This window comes from Athalia rosae, chromosome 4 (assembly GCF_917208135.1).
Source record: "Athalia rosae chromosome 4, iyAthRosa1.1, whole genome shotgun sequence".
Lineage (NCBI taxonomy): Eukaryota > Metazoa > Arthropoda > Insecta > Hymenoptera > Athaliidae > Athalia > Athalia rosae.
Genome location: NC_064029.1, coordinates 913,037 through 934,725, shown reverse-complemented (window position 1 = coordinate 934,725; position 21,689 = coordinate 913,037). Strand labels below are relative to the sequence as shown.

General features: G+C 44.0%; 1 protein-coding gene across 1 annotated transcript in view; it reads left to right on the top strand.

The window, feature by feature from the left end:
• The window catches only part of LOC105687481 (blood vessel epicardial substance-like), a 25,464-nt gene extending 3,775 nt beyond the window's left edge, over nt 1-21,689 (top strand). Inside the window, exons 3-7 of the mRNA XM_020853198.2 lie at nt 14,016-14,333; nt 14,412-14,809; nt 14,907-15,328; nt 15,464-15,735; nt 16,552-21,689. Of these exons, the coding sequence (XP_020708857.2) occupies nt 14,031-14,333; nt 14,412-14,809; nt 14,907-15,328; nt 15,464-15,735; nt 16,552-16,575 (1,419 nt within the window). The 5' untranslated portion in view covers nt 14,016-14,030 and the 3' untranslated portion in view covers nt 16,576-21,689. The remainder of the gene's footprint in view (nt 1-14,015; nt 14,334-14,411; nt 14,810-14,906; nt 15,329-15,463; nt 15,736-16,551) is intronic.

The window sequence follows — 21,689 nt, the reverse complement described above, 5'->3', positions numbered from 1 at the left end:
ATATTACATCGCTGAGTTAAGCCCAACGTACGCATACCCTATCCCGCGGGTCGTTCCCCAGAAATCTAGTCAATTTAGCCAATCTCAATTTTGACCCTAGGAATTATGATTTGCATAACGCAGAGTCACGACAGCTGATTGTGTCCGCGATATTTCGTACCACGCCGTATAGAACCGAACGTGGAATTATTGATTGGGTTATTAAATCTCGTGACACCTAATTTTATCATTCGTTTTTTTTAGTTCACGCACGGTTTGATCTCGAACCCCTATTTGGGAAACTCGACGGAATCTCACGTCCCGCTTTTGTGTACAAATAATTCGGGAATACGTAATAGGAAATTTGACGTTGAATTATAGGCGAGGCAGAAAATTATTCGCGCAAGATGAATTCTTCGATTTTAGCTACTCGGCATTCGTGTGGTAAAATAAACGGGAAAGTGCCGCTTCGTCGTCTTTCCGAGTTTCACTTCCCGGCGCGACGTATAATGTACGTGCATATAACGTCTGAATTTTTGCAGCGCACATAAAACATTAAATAGCCGCATGTAGCGTAGAGAACTGAGCTCCCGTGCACCCATTATATTTCTTTTTTCCATATTCCAAAGCGCCCGAACTTTTACGAGCTTTATACCAACCGAGCGCCAGGTATACGCGAGCATTAGTCGCGAGTAGCCAACGGCGGCTGGACTCGTAAACCAAAAATTGCAAATTTATGTCCACGGGAAATACTGCAATCCTCGCATATTCGAAATTATTGCCGTAACGGCGTATGGAATTGCGACAAGTTCGGAATACGGTAGAAATTAAAGAGGGGCCAGAAACGAGGGACGAAAATCGCACGTCTCCTTCGAATTCGGAAATATTTCACCGCGACGCGCAACGACGTCGAGAGAGCCCGACAACGAAAGTGCAACCGTTAATCACACTTACACGCTGATCAATCCCACCCGGGCTTATCGATTCGAGACGTATACGCGAATTATAGAACCGCCGTGGGTATCGAGAGATATACAGTAGGTACGAGAGCGAGAAATAGAGTGCACGGAGCTAAAAGCCTCCTTGATCAACATCAATCCTGGAAAATCAAAAATAAACTATGAAAGCCCGACTGCTGTGACCTTATGTATTTAAGTGTCTAGACTGGAGTTTCAATGAAATAAAAACGAGGCGGCACGTCCCACCGATCGTCGTGCGATTTGCGAACCTACTCTGGGATCCGAACAAACATCGTACATAGTTATACCGAGTCTAATTTACCGCTACACGTACGTACGTACGTACGTCGTACCGACTACTCGAGTGCTTGGACAGCTCGCAGTGTATCCAGTGGCGACTGCCGCTGCTTCTGCTCCTCGTTAGTTTACCCATTGACAGGGGTACCCGAGTCGTGCGACTCGAATAAGGGAGACCCCACGCACGTATCAACGTACGCACGTAGGTGTACGTTGGTACGCACGACCCCCGAAGCGGGATGGTAGCGGTCGTATCGATGGTACGGCGGTGCTGTTGCAGGCGGGTAGGGCAGACCGCACGATTCCGAGCGCCAAAGTCGAGGGTCGATAGCCCGACGATATACCGCGCCCGCGCGTCCCGCCAGGAACCCTGAACGGGACGCGACCCTGTGGCATACCAAACCTGCCTACCCTCACCGAGACTCCTACGTCGTTCGCAGCATCTTTCCTCGACTACTTTTTCATCACGCGCCCCCGCGGGCGCGCCGACGATTTACTCGCGTTTTTCAAAATATCCTCCTATTTTCCATTCGCGTGAAACGCGACGCGTCGATTCTCGACCGACGATCTCGTTCGTACGGTTGAATCGTAATCTGGTGTACGGGCGGATAGAGTCGGCTGTGGAATTTTCAAGGACGTCGGGGCTGCGGGGAGGACTTCGCACACCCCGTACCCGGGGACAAGATTTTTGTCAAATGACGTAGAAGTTAATTATCTCGTTACCTTCGCGCGTACGTGCGACGTCGGAAACTCGACATCTCCGTCTCGGGGATTTGCCGAAGAATCGGATCGATTTATTCGACGGGGTGCGATACGGTCGAGGGGTTGGGTACGAGAAAGAGCCAAAGCTCTAATCGTAAGCCTTCGAATTGGCTGTTTAAACTCACTTATAACTCGCTTATAATGATTACTCCACAGTTTTATCGGATAACGACTGAGAACTGGCTATAGGTATAACGCGCTCTGCCTCTATTGTAAGCTTCGCCTTGCTATAGTTTTCGCGATAATGAAACTTTCCCGAGATTCGTTGACGCGCGTTCAGCTTTTATTCCTCCCTAAAACGAGCCGATTTCTTTTTCGTTCGCCCACCTCGTCGCTACGCTGCCGAACAATGAGAAGTTGGAAGATGCCGTCTACGTACGCGGCGTTGAAGGAGCGAAAGTTGCAAAACAATTTCATCCTGCCGCTGGATAAGCTCGCTTTAAGAACATCTTTTTTATTCCATATTACCCTCGTATATTGTACCACCTTATAATAGTTTGTCGGAAGTTTAAGATCCCTACCAGACGACAATGAAAACTCCCTGGAAATAATATAATATTTAAGTGTTACGGTTGCGCGCTCGAGTTGTAGGAAACGGCGGCTTATATACCTCCGCGCACTCCACGTTGTACAGGGCGAGTTTCGCTTGTGAGTCGGATTCCTCCACCTTATTCCATTTCGCGAGCCCGGCGCGTTGAACGGACAAAAAGGCCGGACCGGACTCCCTTCCCTTTTCGAAGTTCGAAGCGATTTGTATCGTACACACCTACGCACACCTGTTTCTAATTTTGAAATTAGTTTAAAACGTTTCAAACTCGAATCATTCGCTTGCCACGGTATTTCGCCCGCAGCTGTTTTCCAAAGTTACATAGGATCGTATAAAATTTATACAGAGTGCTCGGTCGAATAAATAAATGAATAAATTTTCAACTCGATGTGCATCGGAATCGTGCAGGATTTAGACGATTATGCGAGATGGCGTCGAATCAGACTGGCGAAGTAAGAAAAAATTAAGGGCTGCGATAAGAGGGGGGGGGGGGGGGGGGGGCTTTATTGCGGATCATATTCACCTGATCGCGTGTTTTGTAAATCTATCCAAGCGTCACAGTATGCGTAGTCGTAGCCAACGAAACGTCGTTTAATGTTCGCAGGAAACTTTACCGAATCTACTCCGTCGAGCTGTTGGAATAATCCCTCAACAAATAGCTCCTTACATTCCATCAATTGTGCGATTTCAAGCACCGTTTGCACTATTATTACATCACGTCTGTTCGCAAAACTTATAATTACCCGCACTCGTGATTCGTTAGAGTTGACCATATCGATGAAAACTTGTCTCCGCTGCGATTTCAATTGAGCAATTGATTAATTAAGATTTTTTAAATTAAAATAAATATCCCGGGTGTATCGACCGTACAAAAAATGCAGACCAGTTTTGAAACGATTGTCATCCAGTATTCTCGCTGGTACAGAGAGTGTCACTTGCTTCCCCGAGACATTTGTCAGAATGACATATTAATCAAATTATAATACGATACGGTTCCTTCGCGGTGCACCCTTCGAGTTGGTCCCCTCGTGTCCGATGATAAATGAAAAGTTTTTTTAACAGGAATTCGAGGTACACAAACTGGTACAAACTAAAAAGCCAAACCAACGAACGAAAGGAATACCAACGCGGGCTACCGCAGCTTAAGTTTTTTTCTTTTTTTTCTTGATTATTTTTTTCAGAGGAAAAAAACTGAAACCAGAAGAACATCTAATATATCATGACGTAATTTGCCACAAATTTCACCTCTTATTTTCTATATGACGTCGGGATTCTCGACATCAGCGCGGTTATATCTTGGCGACTAATGCCGACCGACGCCCACAAAATCCTCGACGATGTCTTACAGCCCGGGTATATTTGGTGTACGTACAACGGACACTTGTGGCTCTGCAGCGACAAATGCACATGTACGTACGTTTCGTTTCGTATCGTCGAGTACGAACGGAGAGAATAATTTCTCTGCTTTATAGTCGGGTCTATCTGGTCATTAAATATTTCTCTTCGCACGGCCACTCGTCATTACCGAACGCGTCGTAAGTTATTCATACGGACAAAGTTGTCTTCGAATTAGATTCACGTTATACCTGGGTGGATATTCGTACGATGTTTTTTTCTTTTAATCACCGTCCATGCGCCGCCGTGAGGTCGTATCCCTCAAAGGTGGAAATAATCGGAAAGCGGATCGAATTGCGAGGTCCGCAAGGTTCGATCCGACTTGATTTGTCGAAGGCGACGCCCTCGCGGCGGCATATCGACATTTTTCCGTACGCTGCGACCCTCCGCTTCTGGATTCACGTCGTCGTTATTTGGAAAAAGTTTTTCCGCTTTTGTTCGTGACAACTCGAGCGTGGGCGAGAATATTCTATACATATAGGTGCGTTTATCTGTCTCGAAAAAGGAGAGAGAGAGAGCTGTTAAACCCCTATCCTATCCGCAGTTCTTGCCTGGCTACAACTGTGCATTATACGGGATATAGGGCGAGAGAAAATATATTTTCATTTCGTTCCTTTCCACGCGACAGAAAAAGCCTCTTTGTCATTTCGGCAATATTGTTACGCTTAATGGCCGCCTAATGTCCCGTGACCGAAACAGTATCTTATACGTGGTACGTACGTACCGACTTCGAATGTGAAAATATTATGCAGATCCGGTAGAATTTTTCAATCTCTGCACGTAGCGCGAGAGGAATCTCCTTCAAACGTATGGTAATAATGGGATCGTAAACGGTCGAACATATTTTCAAGCTCTCGCGAACGATCGCCGCTGATGTTGCAACCTGTGAGCGAGAAAAATACAATTTCCGGAATCACGAGTGCGGGTGATGGGGAGCTGCCGGCTATAACCGTACGCTACGGGCATCCGTTCACCCCGTGCGTAGCACTTAATTTTAATTAGTTCTTTCGCAGAGCCAACTCGCTGCAGGTATTACGATTCGGGTCTCTGCGGAAAAAGTAGGCGATTGAACGAACCACGCAGCGGATCGCAGGGCGAATAAAAAACGTTCCGGAAGTCGGTCGGAATTATTGCGAGTTGCTGTCCTTCGCTCGGAACGAAAGGCGTTTCGTCGAATGTAGATTCAGCGGCTATCGGAACGTCACGTGAAATGGCAATAACTTTTTGTCGGAACACCCAGTACGTACAACCTGTCCGCAGGTTATACTCGTGTGTACGCCCCGTCTCTAGGTGTACATAACGATAGTTCACAAAGTAATTGGTCGGACTATCATTTATATTCAATGGAACTAGTTCACCACGAGGATGACGATGATATCTCTCGTTTATGACATCGACTGTATACGCTACGACACTCTAATAATATCACGTGACAAGCGAGAACAGTTCCGAGGCTCATCCCGACGTACATCCCACTTCTCATTTTTCTTTCCGCTCTCTTTTTTCTCCTCTTGCTTTCATTTCCCCGCATCTTCCTGTCTGCTGCGCTCGCTTTTTCCCCCCCTATTGTTTTCCTCCTATTTCTCGTTTTGTTGAAATTTTCCCTTAATGGAGAATAGACGTAAACTACCCTCGCGGAAAAACATACAACGCGCGTTTAATTCATATATTCCGTTCTACGCCGTTCTACTTTATATACCTCGTCTCGTGTAATTAATGACCACTATTCCCGTCTCTTCGCGTCGCATTTTATAGGTAGAATAAATACGAATAACAAATACGATTACATCCGGAACACCGTCGTGTGCACTCCACGTACGCGCGAAAGATAAGTGACGAATAAATTCGTCAACTCGAATTAACGACGATCCATTTTTTGGGACGATGCGAGGCGGTCCTTCGTTACATCTGTTTTGCATCTTACCGAAATCAAAGGTGAAATACCCCCCTGGGATATCCGGGGGGAGGGGGGGTGGGGGGAAGTAGAAAAGATCAGAGGATTCGGCCTGAAATTTCTTCGCCAGTTGCAGTTGGTTGAAAAACGGAAACTTGAACGGTCGTTAGTACTGCCCGGAAAAGATGAAGTACCACGGTTGGTTAGGGTTTTCCAGCGGGTGGATATTGAGTTATCGATTGGTCCGTTGGGAATCTTTAAACTCGGTATAAGAGAACATATAATGGACGTATATAGGTACATATATACATCCGAGTGTCTATAGGTGTGTAACGTATCGATTCGGCATTGTACCTATACGTATAGTACACCTCCTTGCCATTACGAGGTTCTGTCTCCCAGCACCGGCTGACACTTTACGGAGCAAAGGAAGCTGTTTCTTTCGCAGACGATGCGTCCCCGTATTTTGAAATGTTCAAATTTCAGATACATCTGGAACGGTAGGACGACGATTGTAGAGGGAGAAGAATGTCGGAGATTCGAATTCCAGGGTCTGGAGAGGGTGAAATTATGGCGCTCCGTTACCCAAACGTATACATTCAAGGTCCGAGGAGATAGAAATGTCGCGGCCTTAACCGTCCGGAAGGGAACCCCTGCCCTCCTCTATATTTCGTATATATATCTCCGCTTTTACACTTGTTTCCATTCCACCAAAGAACCCCTGGGCAGAGGCGTATCTGGACGAACAATTGCCGATTACGACTACCGCGAAGAATTCCATCCCCTTCGCGAGTCTGCTTCTGGCGTACAAATACGCGGGTATGTGTGTGTGTGCGCGCGTGTACCTATGTAGTACATGGACCTGATGTAGATATGTACGTAAGCATTTCTCCCCGAGTTTCATTCGTTATCATTGCCGAGACACCCGGATGCTGGAAAATCCATGGTCACGTGGGCTGCTAATGTCACGCTTAATTAGGTCTCCATTAGTTTCTCAGTGACACGACGCAGGGGCCTGCCGTAACTCTCCTACGGAACGTGGAGTGGAATTTAAAAGTCCGTAAATTTCAGCGAATAAAAAGAAAAAAAAAAAATTACTATAGAGAGAAAAAGTGATGGAAAAAAAGAGAGAGATGGCGAAGTAAGAGGATTCCTGCTGTAGTTTTATTTGTACATCAAGTACTCTATTAAAAACTCATTATCTCGTTAAGAAATTTTTATCCTTTGTTACGGCGCGTAATTTCTATTTCATTTCGCAGCGAGGGGTATTACCTACAGTACCTGTATAATCATGAGGTATTCATCCAACGACTGAAGTAATTAGTCGCGAGTGCCAGTAATTCCGAACAGTCTATACATCGCGTATCGGATTTACATCCTCTCCGGCGGTAGCGCGTTATAAAGGGAAGAGGAGAGGGTTAACCATCGGTTCCGTCGTCACGTGTCGTCTCTCGCCTCCGTACCAAAGGTGAAGCCGCGTTGTCTCGCGATTGTTTTCGCCATTACGCCCCTGTAAAAATTTACGGATATTGCGAATAAAAATTTTCACGCCAACGCCCGTTCAGCTGGTACGATAATTTTCACATTTCGTGGGCCGAGCCAGTCGAACGTGTACGAGTAGTAGATTACGCGATACATACCCTCGGAGGCACCTGCGGGAATGACGTCGATCACCACGCCTAGACATGACGTCACCCATTCACCCTGACCCGTGGCAAAATTCTAGGAGATTACGGCTCCAACACGACCAGCGAAAACTTCGAACACACATATCCGCGCGGCTCTCTTATTATTCTACTCTCTGTTAGGCTATACATCCGCACGGAGAGGGTCACGAAGGAGCTGAGGATTAATTAACATAACGCGCGCTGATATCAATTTAGATATATGAATACAACCTCCTCACTTTGTGCAGAGAGTGGCCTTATTAAAAGTTGAACGCTCCGATTCGTTGGATATTTTTTATTCTCCTTTCGCCTGACTGGAGAAAAAAATTAGGGAAACTTTCATTTCGGTTTTGGAATATCAAGAAATTTTCGTCACTCGCCGAGAAGTTTACATACACCCGCGTCCCTCTGGAGAGAAATATTTTTCACTTCTTAAAAGTCGGTGCCAAGATGCAGACGGGCGACACCGAGAAGTAGGTGGGTATGTTGAGCGCGATTCACGTGATAGCATGATTTCATCGGGGCTGTTGAGATAAGGCTTCGCTAATTACCGATTCATTTTTCAAATTGTTATCGCTCCTTCCTCTCGTGTCCCGCGATGGCAATTATAAAACAATTTCTTCCCTGTGTTTAATAAATCTATTTTTTTTTTTAATTTTTTTCTCCCCTTCAAGTTTTGGTCAGGTAACGTAGATTCGTGCAATTCCTCAAGACATAATTCATCCCCTAGATCAAAAGAAAATCGAGACAATCGGCGTATCCCAGCCTCACTCGTCGTCATCCCCGCAGTGAATTGATACGAGGCCTTTGTTCCAATCGTATATTTTTCGCCAGTAGATGAAGTATTTTTTGGTAATATATCTTTTTTTTTTTTTTTCTGTTTCAAAAACAGAACAAACGCTTCATTTGTCTGGTTTTTATTCACAGTGCACGGTGGAATTCGGTCACGCGTCAGTCAGTCAGCTTTTACCCAGATTTGAAAATAGGTCACCGATAATAAAAATCGCGGCGGACATTCGTCGACACGCACCTTTTTTTTAATTCACACTCGACGTAATCGAGCTCATTTTTCCACGACCACCCGGTGGCTATACTCTAATTTTTCCCCCTCAAATGTTTCCCAAAGAACAAATAGAAACAAGATTATTACTATTAATAAACTTAGTTTTTTCAACCACAAATGGCCGAGGTTTATAATAACGAACAAATTGTGCATTCGTCCGAGTTCGTGAATGTGTACAGTACGAAATGGCGCTGCAGTTAACGAAGCTTTATTATAGTCGAGTTTGTTTGTAACAGCTGTAAGTATTATTATTGTCACAATTATTATTAGTGTTGCAAAGTATTTTAATGCTCGTTGCCGCGGATCGTGAATCTCGTATCTCGATGTGGCACACGTAGCCGTTGGAAAATCCGGCAGTGGCCTCATTCGAGAAAATTATAATTTCCGTCGGTTGTAAACGTTTTTCAACTTATATACGGAGAATCTGAAACGTGCAATTTTGAACAGAAAATTATACCCCCCCCCCCCCCCCCCCCCCGCGTCGGATAATTGTTCAAGGTTAATTATACGCGCCCGTGCAGCGTGTGGTGAATTCAATTACGATGGACACGATCCGCCGTGTAATTAAATGAATTAATTTCACGTTCGGAGTTAAATAAGATGCTCGACCGAATCACGGGCTATCCGATTCAAATAACGTTTCGTCGATTCTTTCACTGGCGAACTAACGACGATGCAACGGTGAGTCGTACGGATGCATCCGTCGCCGACGATGAAAATGACGACGATGATACAATTAATAATAATTCAGGGCGCACTTAACGTGAATCGGGGCGAATGACGTACGGCGACGTGGGATCCCGTCCGCAGGATCGGTTTGAAATTGTTGGCCGGACGCGTCGCAAATCATATTGCAACCGCCAAGTGGCTCTGCGGTAAGGGAATATTGTCCTGCCAACGCACCGGTTTCCGAATGTCGCATATGTTCGAGTACAATTGATTACACATCCGAACGGTAACCTCAGAAGCCAGAGCTGACGGGCTACCGTTGAGTATCTGGAAATTATAGGTGGATCGAATGATCTCTCCCTCCGTGTAAATTTTATTTCTCCGTCGTCCGAATTCGGGAATGGACATTCGAGGATAAAGAGAATAAATTAGGATAAAATGGAGAGCCCCTACGAATTTTTATCGACGAATGCCAGTGGGTCGTAGGATCGATCGATTTTATTTTTATTTTCCCGTCGTTCGCTCCGCGGTGATCCGTCATTCATATTTCATCCGGTCGACTCCGTGTCCTATTAATTATCCCGTCCAGGTGCAGTTCGTCCGCGTATAGGTCACTCGTTAGCGATATGAAAAGTGCAGCAGCCGGGGGTCCGCGTGCATCGGATGGCGAAAAATTTTCATCGATATAACCGGCGCAAGGTGTTGATTAGGTACGATATGATTTACGCCAGGTTAGCGCGAACCGTTCATTATGCCGTTTGATAAATAACTCGGCTGGGATTGTCAACACGCGACGATGACCTACTCTTAACTGAATTTATACTCAACATTTCACACTCGGTGGGATCGGCGAAAGGTTGAATCACCCGTCCCTTATAACGTCTGGAGAGGCGGCGTACGCCGAAGCCGACTGTTCGCGCGAAAAACAATTAAAATAAAATCCGATCGATGTTAACGAGGGAAGGGGAGTCTGATCGAATTAAATTGTTTTCGAGGCATTCTTCGCCATGCACCGGCTCTAGGTGTACCTACGTATAGGTGGACGAGCAGTTTTCCGCTAGAATAATCACGTTTCCACTTCGAAAACAACGCGTCTTCGACGATTCCCTATTATCGTTACCAATTCGATTTCCGCGGGATCCCTCGGCGGTGGAAGTTCTCGAAAAAATCCGAACGACGGAATGGGATAAATTTTTGCTAATTCGGGCCGCGTATCCGCAGTCGCATCTACGCTAAACCTTCCCGAACCTTCCGACGGCGGTTGTGTTCCGGGGGTGGCGAGCGCAAAACTTAATCTCTTGGCACGACGAAACTGGATTCCATGCTCCCGTTGTGACGTAACTATAATTTACGCGCGTTTGGTTGGCAAGCACGTTGACAGTCCGGCGTTGGTCCCCGGCCAAATGCCTCGACGCGCGTAAGGGATGAAGGGCGCAAAACTTGGTCACCCTGCCAGTACCTCCCGCTGCCGTTCCACGCCTTACCCCCTTCGGATCGGCTCTACCGTCCCCTCCCCACGCGTTGGCCTCGACACGGTTTCACATTCTCGATAAATCGGCGCACTTCTTTAGTTGTCTTGCATTTAGTTCTTTTTCTTCCCTTTCCGTTATTCTCACATTTATTTGGCAGACGCGAATCGCCGTGTTTTCAGCTTTGCGCCAGTGTCTCTGGTTTTCCTACTTTGAATAAAAAACATAGAGACGTACGGAGAATGACCGCGTCGCGTATGGTAATTATTTGGTCGTTAGTCGAGCGGAGTTTATAAATCCTTACGAGGTCCTCCACGCGTCCCGTTAACATTTCCCTGACATTTACTAAGTCTCACCGTATAATCCTCGATGACGTTCAACGTCACGTTTTCACGTGTCATAAACGTTTACAACCCTTGCGAATGCCCGCGCGACGAATGAACGATGAAGGGTGAATCGATGGATAGAAATACGAGGGACAATCCATACGTATTTTTCGAATAGTCCGCAAACGTTATTCCGATTCGGTTTATCGGTTGCGGATCTAATTCGACGATATTTCCGCGATGGTAACTTTTCGCTAATCAGATTTAATTCCGATGAGATTACAACAAGAAAACTTCAACCCTTACAAACGTTACGTATCTTTTCACTAGGAATTCTTCACTCCGGTTGAACCGTCTCCGATTTTAACGGCAAATAAATTCATTTGGCCATCATTTTGCATCGCTGACTTTTTCGCAGGTATTCAAAGATTCTGCCCAGTTGGAAAACACGCAACTCGATTTGTCTTCTTTAATGAGTCGATGCGAAGCACACCGATTATTGACGAGGGTCTTTGCATAACTAGATTTTTTCCGACGTCTTCTAGGGGTGATTAATTATCTCCTTCGGTTATGATATAACGTGGGCCGCGATGATCGAAAATTCTGATTTTCTCACTTCCCTGTTTCCCTATGCAAATATAGGCCGCGTATAGATCGGAGATCTTAATTAGCCCTTTACGTGTTACCCGAATATCCTGTGATAGCGTGATGAAAAATATTTCGGAAAAAAGGTAGATAAAAAAAATCGAACGAATAATGATAATTTTCTGTAGCAGTTGGAACCGTTAATGCTCGACGTAGAGGAGGAAATCGCTTCTGTACAACTTTTGTACACGTGCGTGTCACCGTTTACAAAAATCAGGAAACTTTTCACCGATATTACTCAACCCGCTAACAAGATTCACACCGCAACTGAGGGGGAGCGAGACGTGAGAAAAAAGAAATACCACCCTTCCTGTGATATCGTAATGTCAGATAATATAAACCTGCAATTCACGACAATCAAAATCAAATAAGGGCCTACGAGGGCTATCAATTTTTGATAGGTAACGCGTCACAGCGACTCTCCATAGGTGTTCAAAATTTTGATCGATTCATCCCCCAGTTTTATTCGAAATGATTTTTTTAATAAAAATTGTCTTTGATTACCTATCGTAGATCATTACTCCGGTGTATACTTGTTCCTTTGATAGATTGATCGTAGTTGTATTTATTTATTGTAGTTTTTTTTTACTTTACAACTCGCAGCAGTTTTCACGAGCAGGTTAGTTAAGATTCAAAAGTGCTCAACGTCGAGGGCCGGGTACCCCGGTAGCCGTGCAAAGGATATTTTCGTGCCGATCGAAGATCAATGTCAGACGAATGAGGTCGCAAAGGTACATGAGAAGTATATTGAGTTAAGAGGATTGTGGTTAGGTAGATATATACATAGAGGATATAAATGCAAATCTTCCCGCAGATCGCTTAGGAATGGAATTTTCCTATGTGCCGCACGTGAAATCCATCACGATGTTGAAATCGAGAACATTTCATCATCGGGACCACCCGTAGAGCCCGCAACCGGCGATCTTATCTAATAGAGAAAAGCGATAATCCTGGTAACCTGGGGGTAGTTTACGAGCCCTGCTACGCCTACAACCCTTGCACTCCGCGTACGTATGCGCGCGACATTTTGGCTGGAAGATATTTCAAAAGACGCGAAGGTGATCGCGAGTCGCGCGATAATGAGAAAGTCTCGTTGATTTTTTTCCCCTTTAATTCCGGAGGGAGGAGAGATTCGTTCTAATTATAATACGTTAACATCGCGGAGGCATGAGGATGGTATACGTACACAGGGTACGAAGTTGGTACGAATTGTCGAGCGCTCGTAAAAGCCTTTGGTGAGGCTTTCATCGCGTTGTAATTACTGCGCAAATATCATTGGTTGTCCCTACACGACGAACGCTGGTTAATGCGGACGCGACGTTTGGAGAGCCATTATAATGCGTCCGGAACGGGAAACAAACTACGTATAATATAATATAATACAACATACGTACGTACGTATATACACGTTGCGCCTATACGCGAAAAGCGAGTCAACTTGATACGGCGTAGGTTTCAAAGTGAACTCGGAGAGAAACACGCCGCTCATCCCTTAGGAACTGAAACTGGAGGTATATATTACACTTTATACGACTCTGACATTCCTCCTCCGCTCCGGCTATACCTATACCTATACCTATACCTATACCTATATCGACGAGCGGAGCGCATAACGTTCAACGTTCACCCTCGACGCTATAATTTCCTCAACTTTCCCCGCGCTCTCTTTCTCTTTCTCCTCCGCTCTTGCGGAACATCGCAAAGTCCTCCGGATCGCGCTCGCGCTTACATCTCATCCGCACCCCCGTTTCCCTCTAATCTTCGATACTTCCGCGAGTCCTGGAAAAATATCCGTCCGCGTTAATTCTTTTATTTTTTTGTTTTTTTTTTTTTTCTCCGTCAAACACTTTTCAGATCGGACGCGAACTTCTCGCGTACGAACGAAAAAAGATGACGGAAAAAAGCTCCGAATGGGACTACGTGCGGTAGTTGTTCGGTGGATAATACATATTGTGTTTGCTCTGGTTACACAATCTGCCCGCTCGCCTGCTAACCGGCGTCGGTTATCGCCCTTCTATATTCTTCTCCGCCCACCCCGTACGAAATCCCTTACACGCCCAATCCACTAACTCTCCTTCCCGGAATAGCCCCGCGTACACTTTCCTCCTGATTGAGCGGAGGTTGTACACAGGAGGTAACGACTCGCTTCGGTAACAGCTGCTCTTCCTATTACGATACCGATACCACCGTGCGATTCGAGCGAAAGGAAACAGCGGACGCGACAGACGGTCGTTCCCGTTGAATTTTATTTCAGTTCAGTTCTCGCAGCTCTTGTACTTATAAGGTGAAGCGAGCCGACGCGTTTCGTCTGTAAAATTTTTGAACCACCGAATCCCAATTAAGGCGAAGGAGCTGGTGATGGCCCGTACCACGCGCCAACGACGAAAAATGGCGAACTCGAGCGACGCTACAACGTCCACGACGACGTTTTCAACGTCCTCTACGACGACCTCCTCCTCCACGGAGAGTTACGCATTCAACTACAGCGGCATCGGTGACCTCGGCGGTTACTCCATGGTTGATTTGAATTACACGGAACTGTGGGTAGACGCGTGGAACACCACGGAATCCAGCAACATCACCGAGAGACTGAACGCCACCGTACTCATTAACGGAAGTTACTGCGACGAATGGGAATCCGCGCAGCATAAACTTTTTCAGGTAATCTATCGGGATTACTTCCTTCCCCGGCCGATGCTACGGGGAGGATTCATCCTTACTCTTTTTTCTTCATTCCAGGCGGCGAACATCTTCTTCGCGGCAGCCTTCCTGGTACCACGCTCTTTCAAGGCCTCCGTTCTGGCCTTGAGGACGCTCCTTACCGCTGGTTTTATGCTCGCCGCACTCTGGGCAGGAATCACGATATGCGCTTTGGACGCGATGCTGTGGTGTCTAGCCCTCGGTCTCCTCAACGGGATTCATTCGCTGATTCTCGCCTGTCGTTTTCTACCACCTGCGTTGAGTCCCGAACTCGCCGAGCTCTATTTGAAACTTTTCAAACCGTACAGAGTCAGTAAAAAGCATTTTCAAGAACTCGCCAAGGAAGCAAGAATACTGAAACTGGATCCGGGGCAAACGTACGCTACGGAAGGTGTCACGCCGGCCGACGAAAGACTGTCGATACTCCTGCGCGGAAAGTAAGCGGAATCGAATAGAAATTTTTTCATCGCAGTTCGATGTCCGATTCGTTGGAAGGATGTTAAAAAAATTTTTTTTCTCTTCTCCCCTCCCTAGATTAACGGTGACTTGTGACAGTACTCACTTGCACTACGTGAGAGCTTACCAATTCGTTGATTCTCCGGAATGGGAAGCGGCGCACCAAAACTTTGACGATTCCTTCCAGGTCACGGTACGCGCCGAAGAATCCAGCACCTATATTTGTTGGACCCGAATAAAGTTAGTGCGAGTTTTGAGGCACAGGCCGTTGCTCAAGGTCGTCCTGAACAATTTAATAGGCAAGGATATCACCTCCAAGTTGTACGCTCTGAACGAACAACTCGCCGGCGTGGCGGCGGCCAGCGAGAACGCCTCCAATAATCCTTACCGAGGCGTCGCCAGGAGCCTGAGCGTAGACGCTGTGAATACCGAGACGGCCGGTCGCGTTCGTTCTTCGACGTGGAAAAACCAGAGGAGGCACAGCAATCCACGGAGCGACAGTAAGTGTCGTCGATTACCGGAGTTTCAGATCGACGAGAGATCGGAGAACAACGAATCATCGCCAGGAGATGGAGAACCCGGCTTTGAAAAACCGACACCGAGACCGAGCGTCGCACGTTTTCTTTCTGTTTCAGGGAGCTCTCCGGCCCGACACTCTCATCAATACTGGGCACCGGTAGTAGCGAATCATTTCCCTCCGACCTCTCCGTTTATTCAAGCCGTGACGCCGAACGTCGCTTACTCCCTGCTGCCCCACGGGACTCAGTTTTCGCCACCGCCTCGGGTTCCCACCATAACGCATCCCCCGTTGACGAAACAACGCAGCGGAGGAACCAGCGGCGACTACAGTTTGCTGCCGCAGACTCCGAAGTTGGAGAGAAAGAGGTCGAAAAAAGGGACTCGCGAGGTAAGAGTCGCGGAAACAAAAAAAGTACAGGAATAAGAAGGAGTAGGAAAAAAGTTAAAAACGATTTCGCGGATGAAAAAGACATATGTGTCGGACGGTCGGTATGAAGTGCCCAAGTTTCTCAGCCCTCGATTTCTATGGAGAGACTTTCTTCAGTTCGTCGCGCGTCATCCCCCTCGTTCATGCAGAAAGTTCGGAGGTGGAGAGAAAGTTTTTCTTCCGAGAATGTGTGCGGTAGCCTATCTAACGGTGAAAGTTTTTTTTTCCCAACAGCGTTCAATCGCCGCGTAGCGACACCGAGGTGCGCGAGACATCCCGAATGCGATCCTAAAATATCGGCGAGCTTTACGATAATTTCATTGTTACTTACAAACCTCAAGCTTATATATATAACCTCCGGATAAACAAGGGTGTCTAGTTTCCCCCGGTGGCGTGGGTGAGACGGACGACATCTTGAAGTGGTCTTGGGTCGAGTGTCGTTGCTTCTCTTATTCTCAGCTTCGCGTAAAAGTGGGCAATGAGCTGTCTTTCCACGGGCGAAGAAAAAAAGAGATGAACGCCCGCAGGAACTCCTGAGTTTCGCCAAGTATGCGCGTTTGTTTTTAATGCGTTCTTATCGGGGTAGCTAGTTCTTAAAATTGGGTCATACTCTGATCGCAATCGTCGACCCAGGGCCTTCGAACGTTCCCATCCGAATACCTCAGGACTCGCGAGCCCTCGGTCAATCATTTCCTTTTCTTCTCCTCGTCGCAAATCTATCGGGGAAAAAAAACCCGGACGACAGAGCTACGTGTAACGAGGATTTTCTGATTTCAGGTGACCTTCGAAACGCCGGTATGACGGTCGCTCGACGACGGGGAAGGTCCTGCCAGTGTTCCGCTCCTACCGATTTCGCCACAGCGTAACGCGTAGCCCCGTCCGTCGACGTAACGCGCGAAGATAATCGTCCCAGGATTAAAGTCCGGCTGAAGTTAAGGTTGATGATATATATTTAAATTATTATAAATTATCCGAAAACTAATTAATCCGAGACAAAGAGACCCACCCGAGCCTAAAATGGTGATACATGACTGCGTACAATGTGCGGATTATCAAAACGAACACGGTGAAAAGTGACGATTAAAATAAGGGAGAACAAAAAATATTCGTATGGACAACGATTTTAATTCGTGCGATCGGGTATTATCGTACGTGAAATGAAAAATTTAATCAACGGAAGAGTGGAACTTTGAAACTGACGAGGTACAATAAGATACGTCGCCTCATTTTATAAACGAAACAATTACCCCGTTGATGAAAAAAAAATAAATAAATAACACCATTCGACGTGTCGGAGTAACCGAATCGAAAGCCTAAAATTATTCTAAAAGCATCGATGTTGAATCAATGAAAACTATATGATTATCAGACCTCGAATCGCAATACATACTTCGTAACCCTAATAAATATAAATCGAAAGGAAGTTCAGACGAATGGGACAATATTATCGGCGGTATATTAGGAGAGAGATAAAAGTAAAAATTGTACATTATTCGAGCAAAAGAAAAAGACCTGAAATAAAAATTGATTAGTAAAAATTGTCCATTGTACCATATACGAACCCAGTAGGCGGAGAGAGCAGCAGAGGGTCGAATTTTAATCAACGGAAAGACCTTTGCATAGTGAGTATGATAAAAAAGATTATCGATCCTAATAATTTAACGCGCGGGGAATGCAACTATATGTTTGATATAATAACACACGAGTAAGAAAAGTAATTTTCCTCCGCCGCTGATAAAATTGCTCGGAAGTCAGCATATTATTATTATTATTCTTATCATTGTCATCGCTATATAGTTTGTATAAATTGACACAAATTTCGTCGTTATTTATCAGAGACTGCAGTTTCATAGAATCAAAATATTATACACCCATAATATAATATAAACACACGAATAAAATTTTCATTTAACATATTCCGTATGTTACGTATTTCCACAGTGCTAAAACGAACTAACGAATAACATAAAATGGATGAATAAACAATGGAAGGAATCGAAGAAAAAAAACCAAAGATCGCTCGCGTGCCAATTGGTGGGAGTCACGTCTGTGTACTTAGAAAATGCAACTCGCACGAAATTGAGTGTAATAAATCAAGTTTGGCGGTGAAACTAATAAAATTAATCAACCCGTTTCATCTAACGATTAATTTTCTCGGTGTTAAAAATTCAAAGACCCGCCACTGGACGATGTTAATTGAGAAAAAAATAAAATAATTAGAATAATAATAATAATGAATCCTCTATCTATCGACGAACGCTAGAAAAAAGTGTTTATGAATAATAATTGTGATATGTTATTTAATGAATAGTTTTTAATTGGATTGAAGAAAACCCGAAACTGATGACAAGATTTCGAGAAGAAAAGTATATGTATATATACATACAAAAGTAATAGAAGTAACGATATAAGAAATAAATAAAAAATATCTCCCCACGAAATAAACCTCAGAATGATAACGCAATAAGTGCTTCGTAAATAAAAAAAAAAAAAAAACCTGCAATAAAGTGCTTCGAGAAAAATTAGTAGTTGATCATCATTATATATATATACTTATGTAAAAACATATATTAAGAAAAAGAAAAAGAAAAAAAAAAAATTAATAAATAAATAAATGACAAAAAAAAAAAAAAATTAAAATTACAAAAGAAGTAAATCCGTACGTAGGTACTTATTATATGGAGAAAAGAGAGAGAGCGGATAAAAAATGATAGGGGTTTAACGTGAAAATATTGTACGTACACCAAGACTACGAACTAGGGAAAAGTTATTTCATAAGATAATTGTGAGGCGAAAGCCGGAAAAGAATAGAAAGAAAAAGTTTAAAAAGTCGAAGAAGTTGGAGATGAGAAAAATAAAAACGACGCGGAAACTGGATCGTAATATGCGTAGTAATGATGTAACGTCGCTTACATGGGATATTTGAAAATCGTAATAAACGTCAAATGTCACGCGAATGAGAGGGTGCTTGTTTTAAAAAATATCGGCACGTTAGAACGATAAGTTTAGGGCACATTCACCTGAAAATGACAAATTTTCAAAACACTCCCGAAGAAAATAATTCGAATGCCTTTTTTTCAGCAGGAAATTATTCTTGTCGATCGGTGGAAAAATTGAAAAACTACTCGAATTGAAAAAGCGGTTCGGACGGGATACCGACGTGATACTTTGCTTTCGAAATTGTAACGTAAGATCGTACAACGATCGCAAGAATATGAGCTTCTTGCAATTTCTTCCAAATCGGTCAGGAGTAGACGTAATAATTTCTTTTAGAAGACGATCGAGTAATTTTTTCAGATGGTGTGTGTATCGAATCGCTGCAGGAATGAAAACAAAAAAAAAAAAGAAAAAAACGCTTTCACGACCTGTCACCAAAATCGCATTCATGTCGGATACGATCTTAATGATTAGGCACGCGATATATCATTACAAGTACATAACGTAGGTATATATATATATATAATACACGTAGAGCATCATGTGTGTTCGTATGTTTCTATGTTTATATAACCCCGTGTGTTGTGCGAATGAAATATACTTGTGATACCATCATACACATACCATAAAATTAATAATATAATAGCTGCCGGGAATTAGTTGAATAAAATTGGAAGAGTTAAAATTTTGCAGAATCAAACGCACAAGCCGAACGAAAGACAAACCAAAGAAGAAAGATAAAGATAAATCTAATAAAGTACCTACCTACCTACCAATCGACTCGTTCACCAGCTAATTGTGTAAAATATAAATGAAAATCTAAAAAAAAAAAAACTAAAAAACTAACAATCGCAAACAACATGCGGCAGCATCGTTGAATAAAAATTCACCGTTGCTCGTTCGTCGCTGCAATTGCAGAGGCTGCGTGACGTATAATGATAAGTATGTAATGTAAAATAGATCATATTGAATATACGTTAATTACTTTGAGAGTGTGAATCCGATGAATTTTCCTCAAATTCGTTTCGATCTTAAGAAAAATGTGCTCTTCTTCACGTGAAAATATTCATCTCCATATTCATAATTTTCCCCCCTTAATTTATTTCGTGTAATGAAAAAAAAAGGAGTACGGCCATTCTGCGATCTATACTTACGCAAAACATAAATTTCTGCCTCGAAAAAAAAAAAAAAAACTCATAACTCCCTATCGGTTGATTTGTTGCGGGTACGCGTTTAAATCTTTTCAATTTTGTATATAATTTTTCTCCTCCAGCTCCCGCAGACGCGCCAAGAAATGCGCCCGGAATCTCGTACAGTACGTAATAATATATTATGTCTATAATACATACAGATACCAAAGCTTTTACATACGTGTAGCCTCCGGTGAATAAAACTTCATGCCGATTGACTGACTGAATGTCTGGAATTTATATGCAAAGGCCACGAACCGTTTCCCCCGTAATTCAGAATTTTCAGGGAACATGAAATATTCAAAGTATACAGGTCATCGTCCCGCACACAGTCATATCTAAATCAATAGAAAACCCGCGGTACAACTCCTCAATTTTCTTAAATATTTTCCACGTTATTCGAGGCACCAGTTTTCTTTTTTTTTTTTTTTCCAATACGTGAGAAACCTATTCATACCCTCGGTGCTGATGAGTCGAGGTAATTTTGCGATTAACGCGTAAGTGTACCGAGGTGGACAATAACTGAAAAGCAAAAGGGAAATAATTGAACGTTCGTTTTACACACTCTGGGGTTTTGAAAATAAACTTTCAGAAATTAAATTACACAGCAATGCATGCAAATTCATGGATAAAACGTACATATGGTCGAGCATAACTGAATTGTAATGCAGATACCCACCCACCTGGTAGACCGCATAACGCGATAAGGATAATTACAAATAATTGCAACATGTTCTCGCATACCTTCAAGTGACTCGTGATTTTCCGCTGACTTATCGACTCGTGATACCGTTTGCAAAAAAGTAAGAAATTTTTTCCGACGTGCTCGAAAAAATTTTCTCTCCGTGCACAATAGTCAAGGGGTAATGACGGAAAAGAGTAAAAAAATGAAACCGAGCAACGATTCGAATCAGATTCCTCAAATTTATACTCCACAATATGGTCGACCTCGCGTTTTTTATGTATCGCCTAAAATCTTGACCGAAAAATTCACGGCCCCCATATTTAGCGATATTATACTTCGGTGACGGTTGGTTATATTTCGCTAATTTATTCGCTAGCCACGGATCGAACTCAGGAGTACAAGGCTGACGTGGATGGAGCGAACATACGATACCTGTACGATGGCTTTACGTGTGCACGGGCAGGTATTACATTTATACACGTACAACCCTTACAGATGTAATCATTCCGGTGAATAATACGCTGGCACGACCCTCCGATATGCGTTCTATAGCTCGCTCCACATTCGACCGCCCTGCGAACTGCAAATGGTACGTGCCTAAATGTCGGTACGTTGCATAGTTGAACGCATAAAACTATGTAAACTATGACCTCGTAAAAATCCCCGCCAACGCATCGCGATTTATCACACGGTGTCATCGTCGTAGCAGAAAATCATCGATGATATGCAGTATCCATTTTGGCACTGGTTACGTTCCATTCGACCGATGATTGAAAAATGAAAAATCGGATCAAAAAGTCGAACAATCGCAATGAGTTCGCAGACTCGATGTTATTTCCATTAGTTTTTACAAAAAATGTGAAAAATTGGGTCGCACGAAAATTAACATGGATATTGGATGATCTTCACGCGACGTACAATTTCCTTGCAAATGATTTTTTTTTTCCGTTTGCTTTTCAGGGGTGATTCGTGTATCAGGATTTATTTTTCACTGGGAATTACTCGCAAGCCTGCGAGGCTTTCAACGTATGGGGTAGTCCGAGGGAAAACAAACAAAAAAAAAAAATTAGAGTGAATTTGAAAATGTGCACAAAAGCTGAACG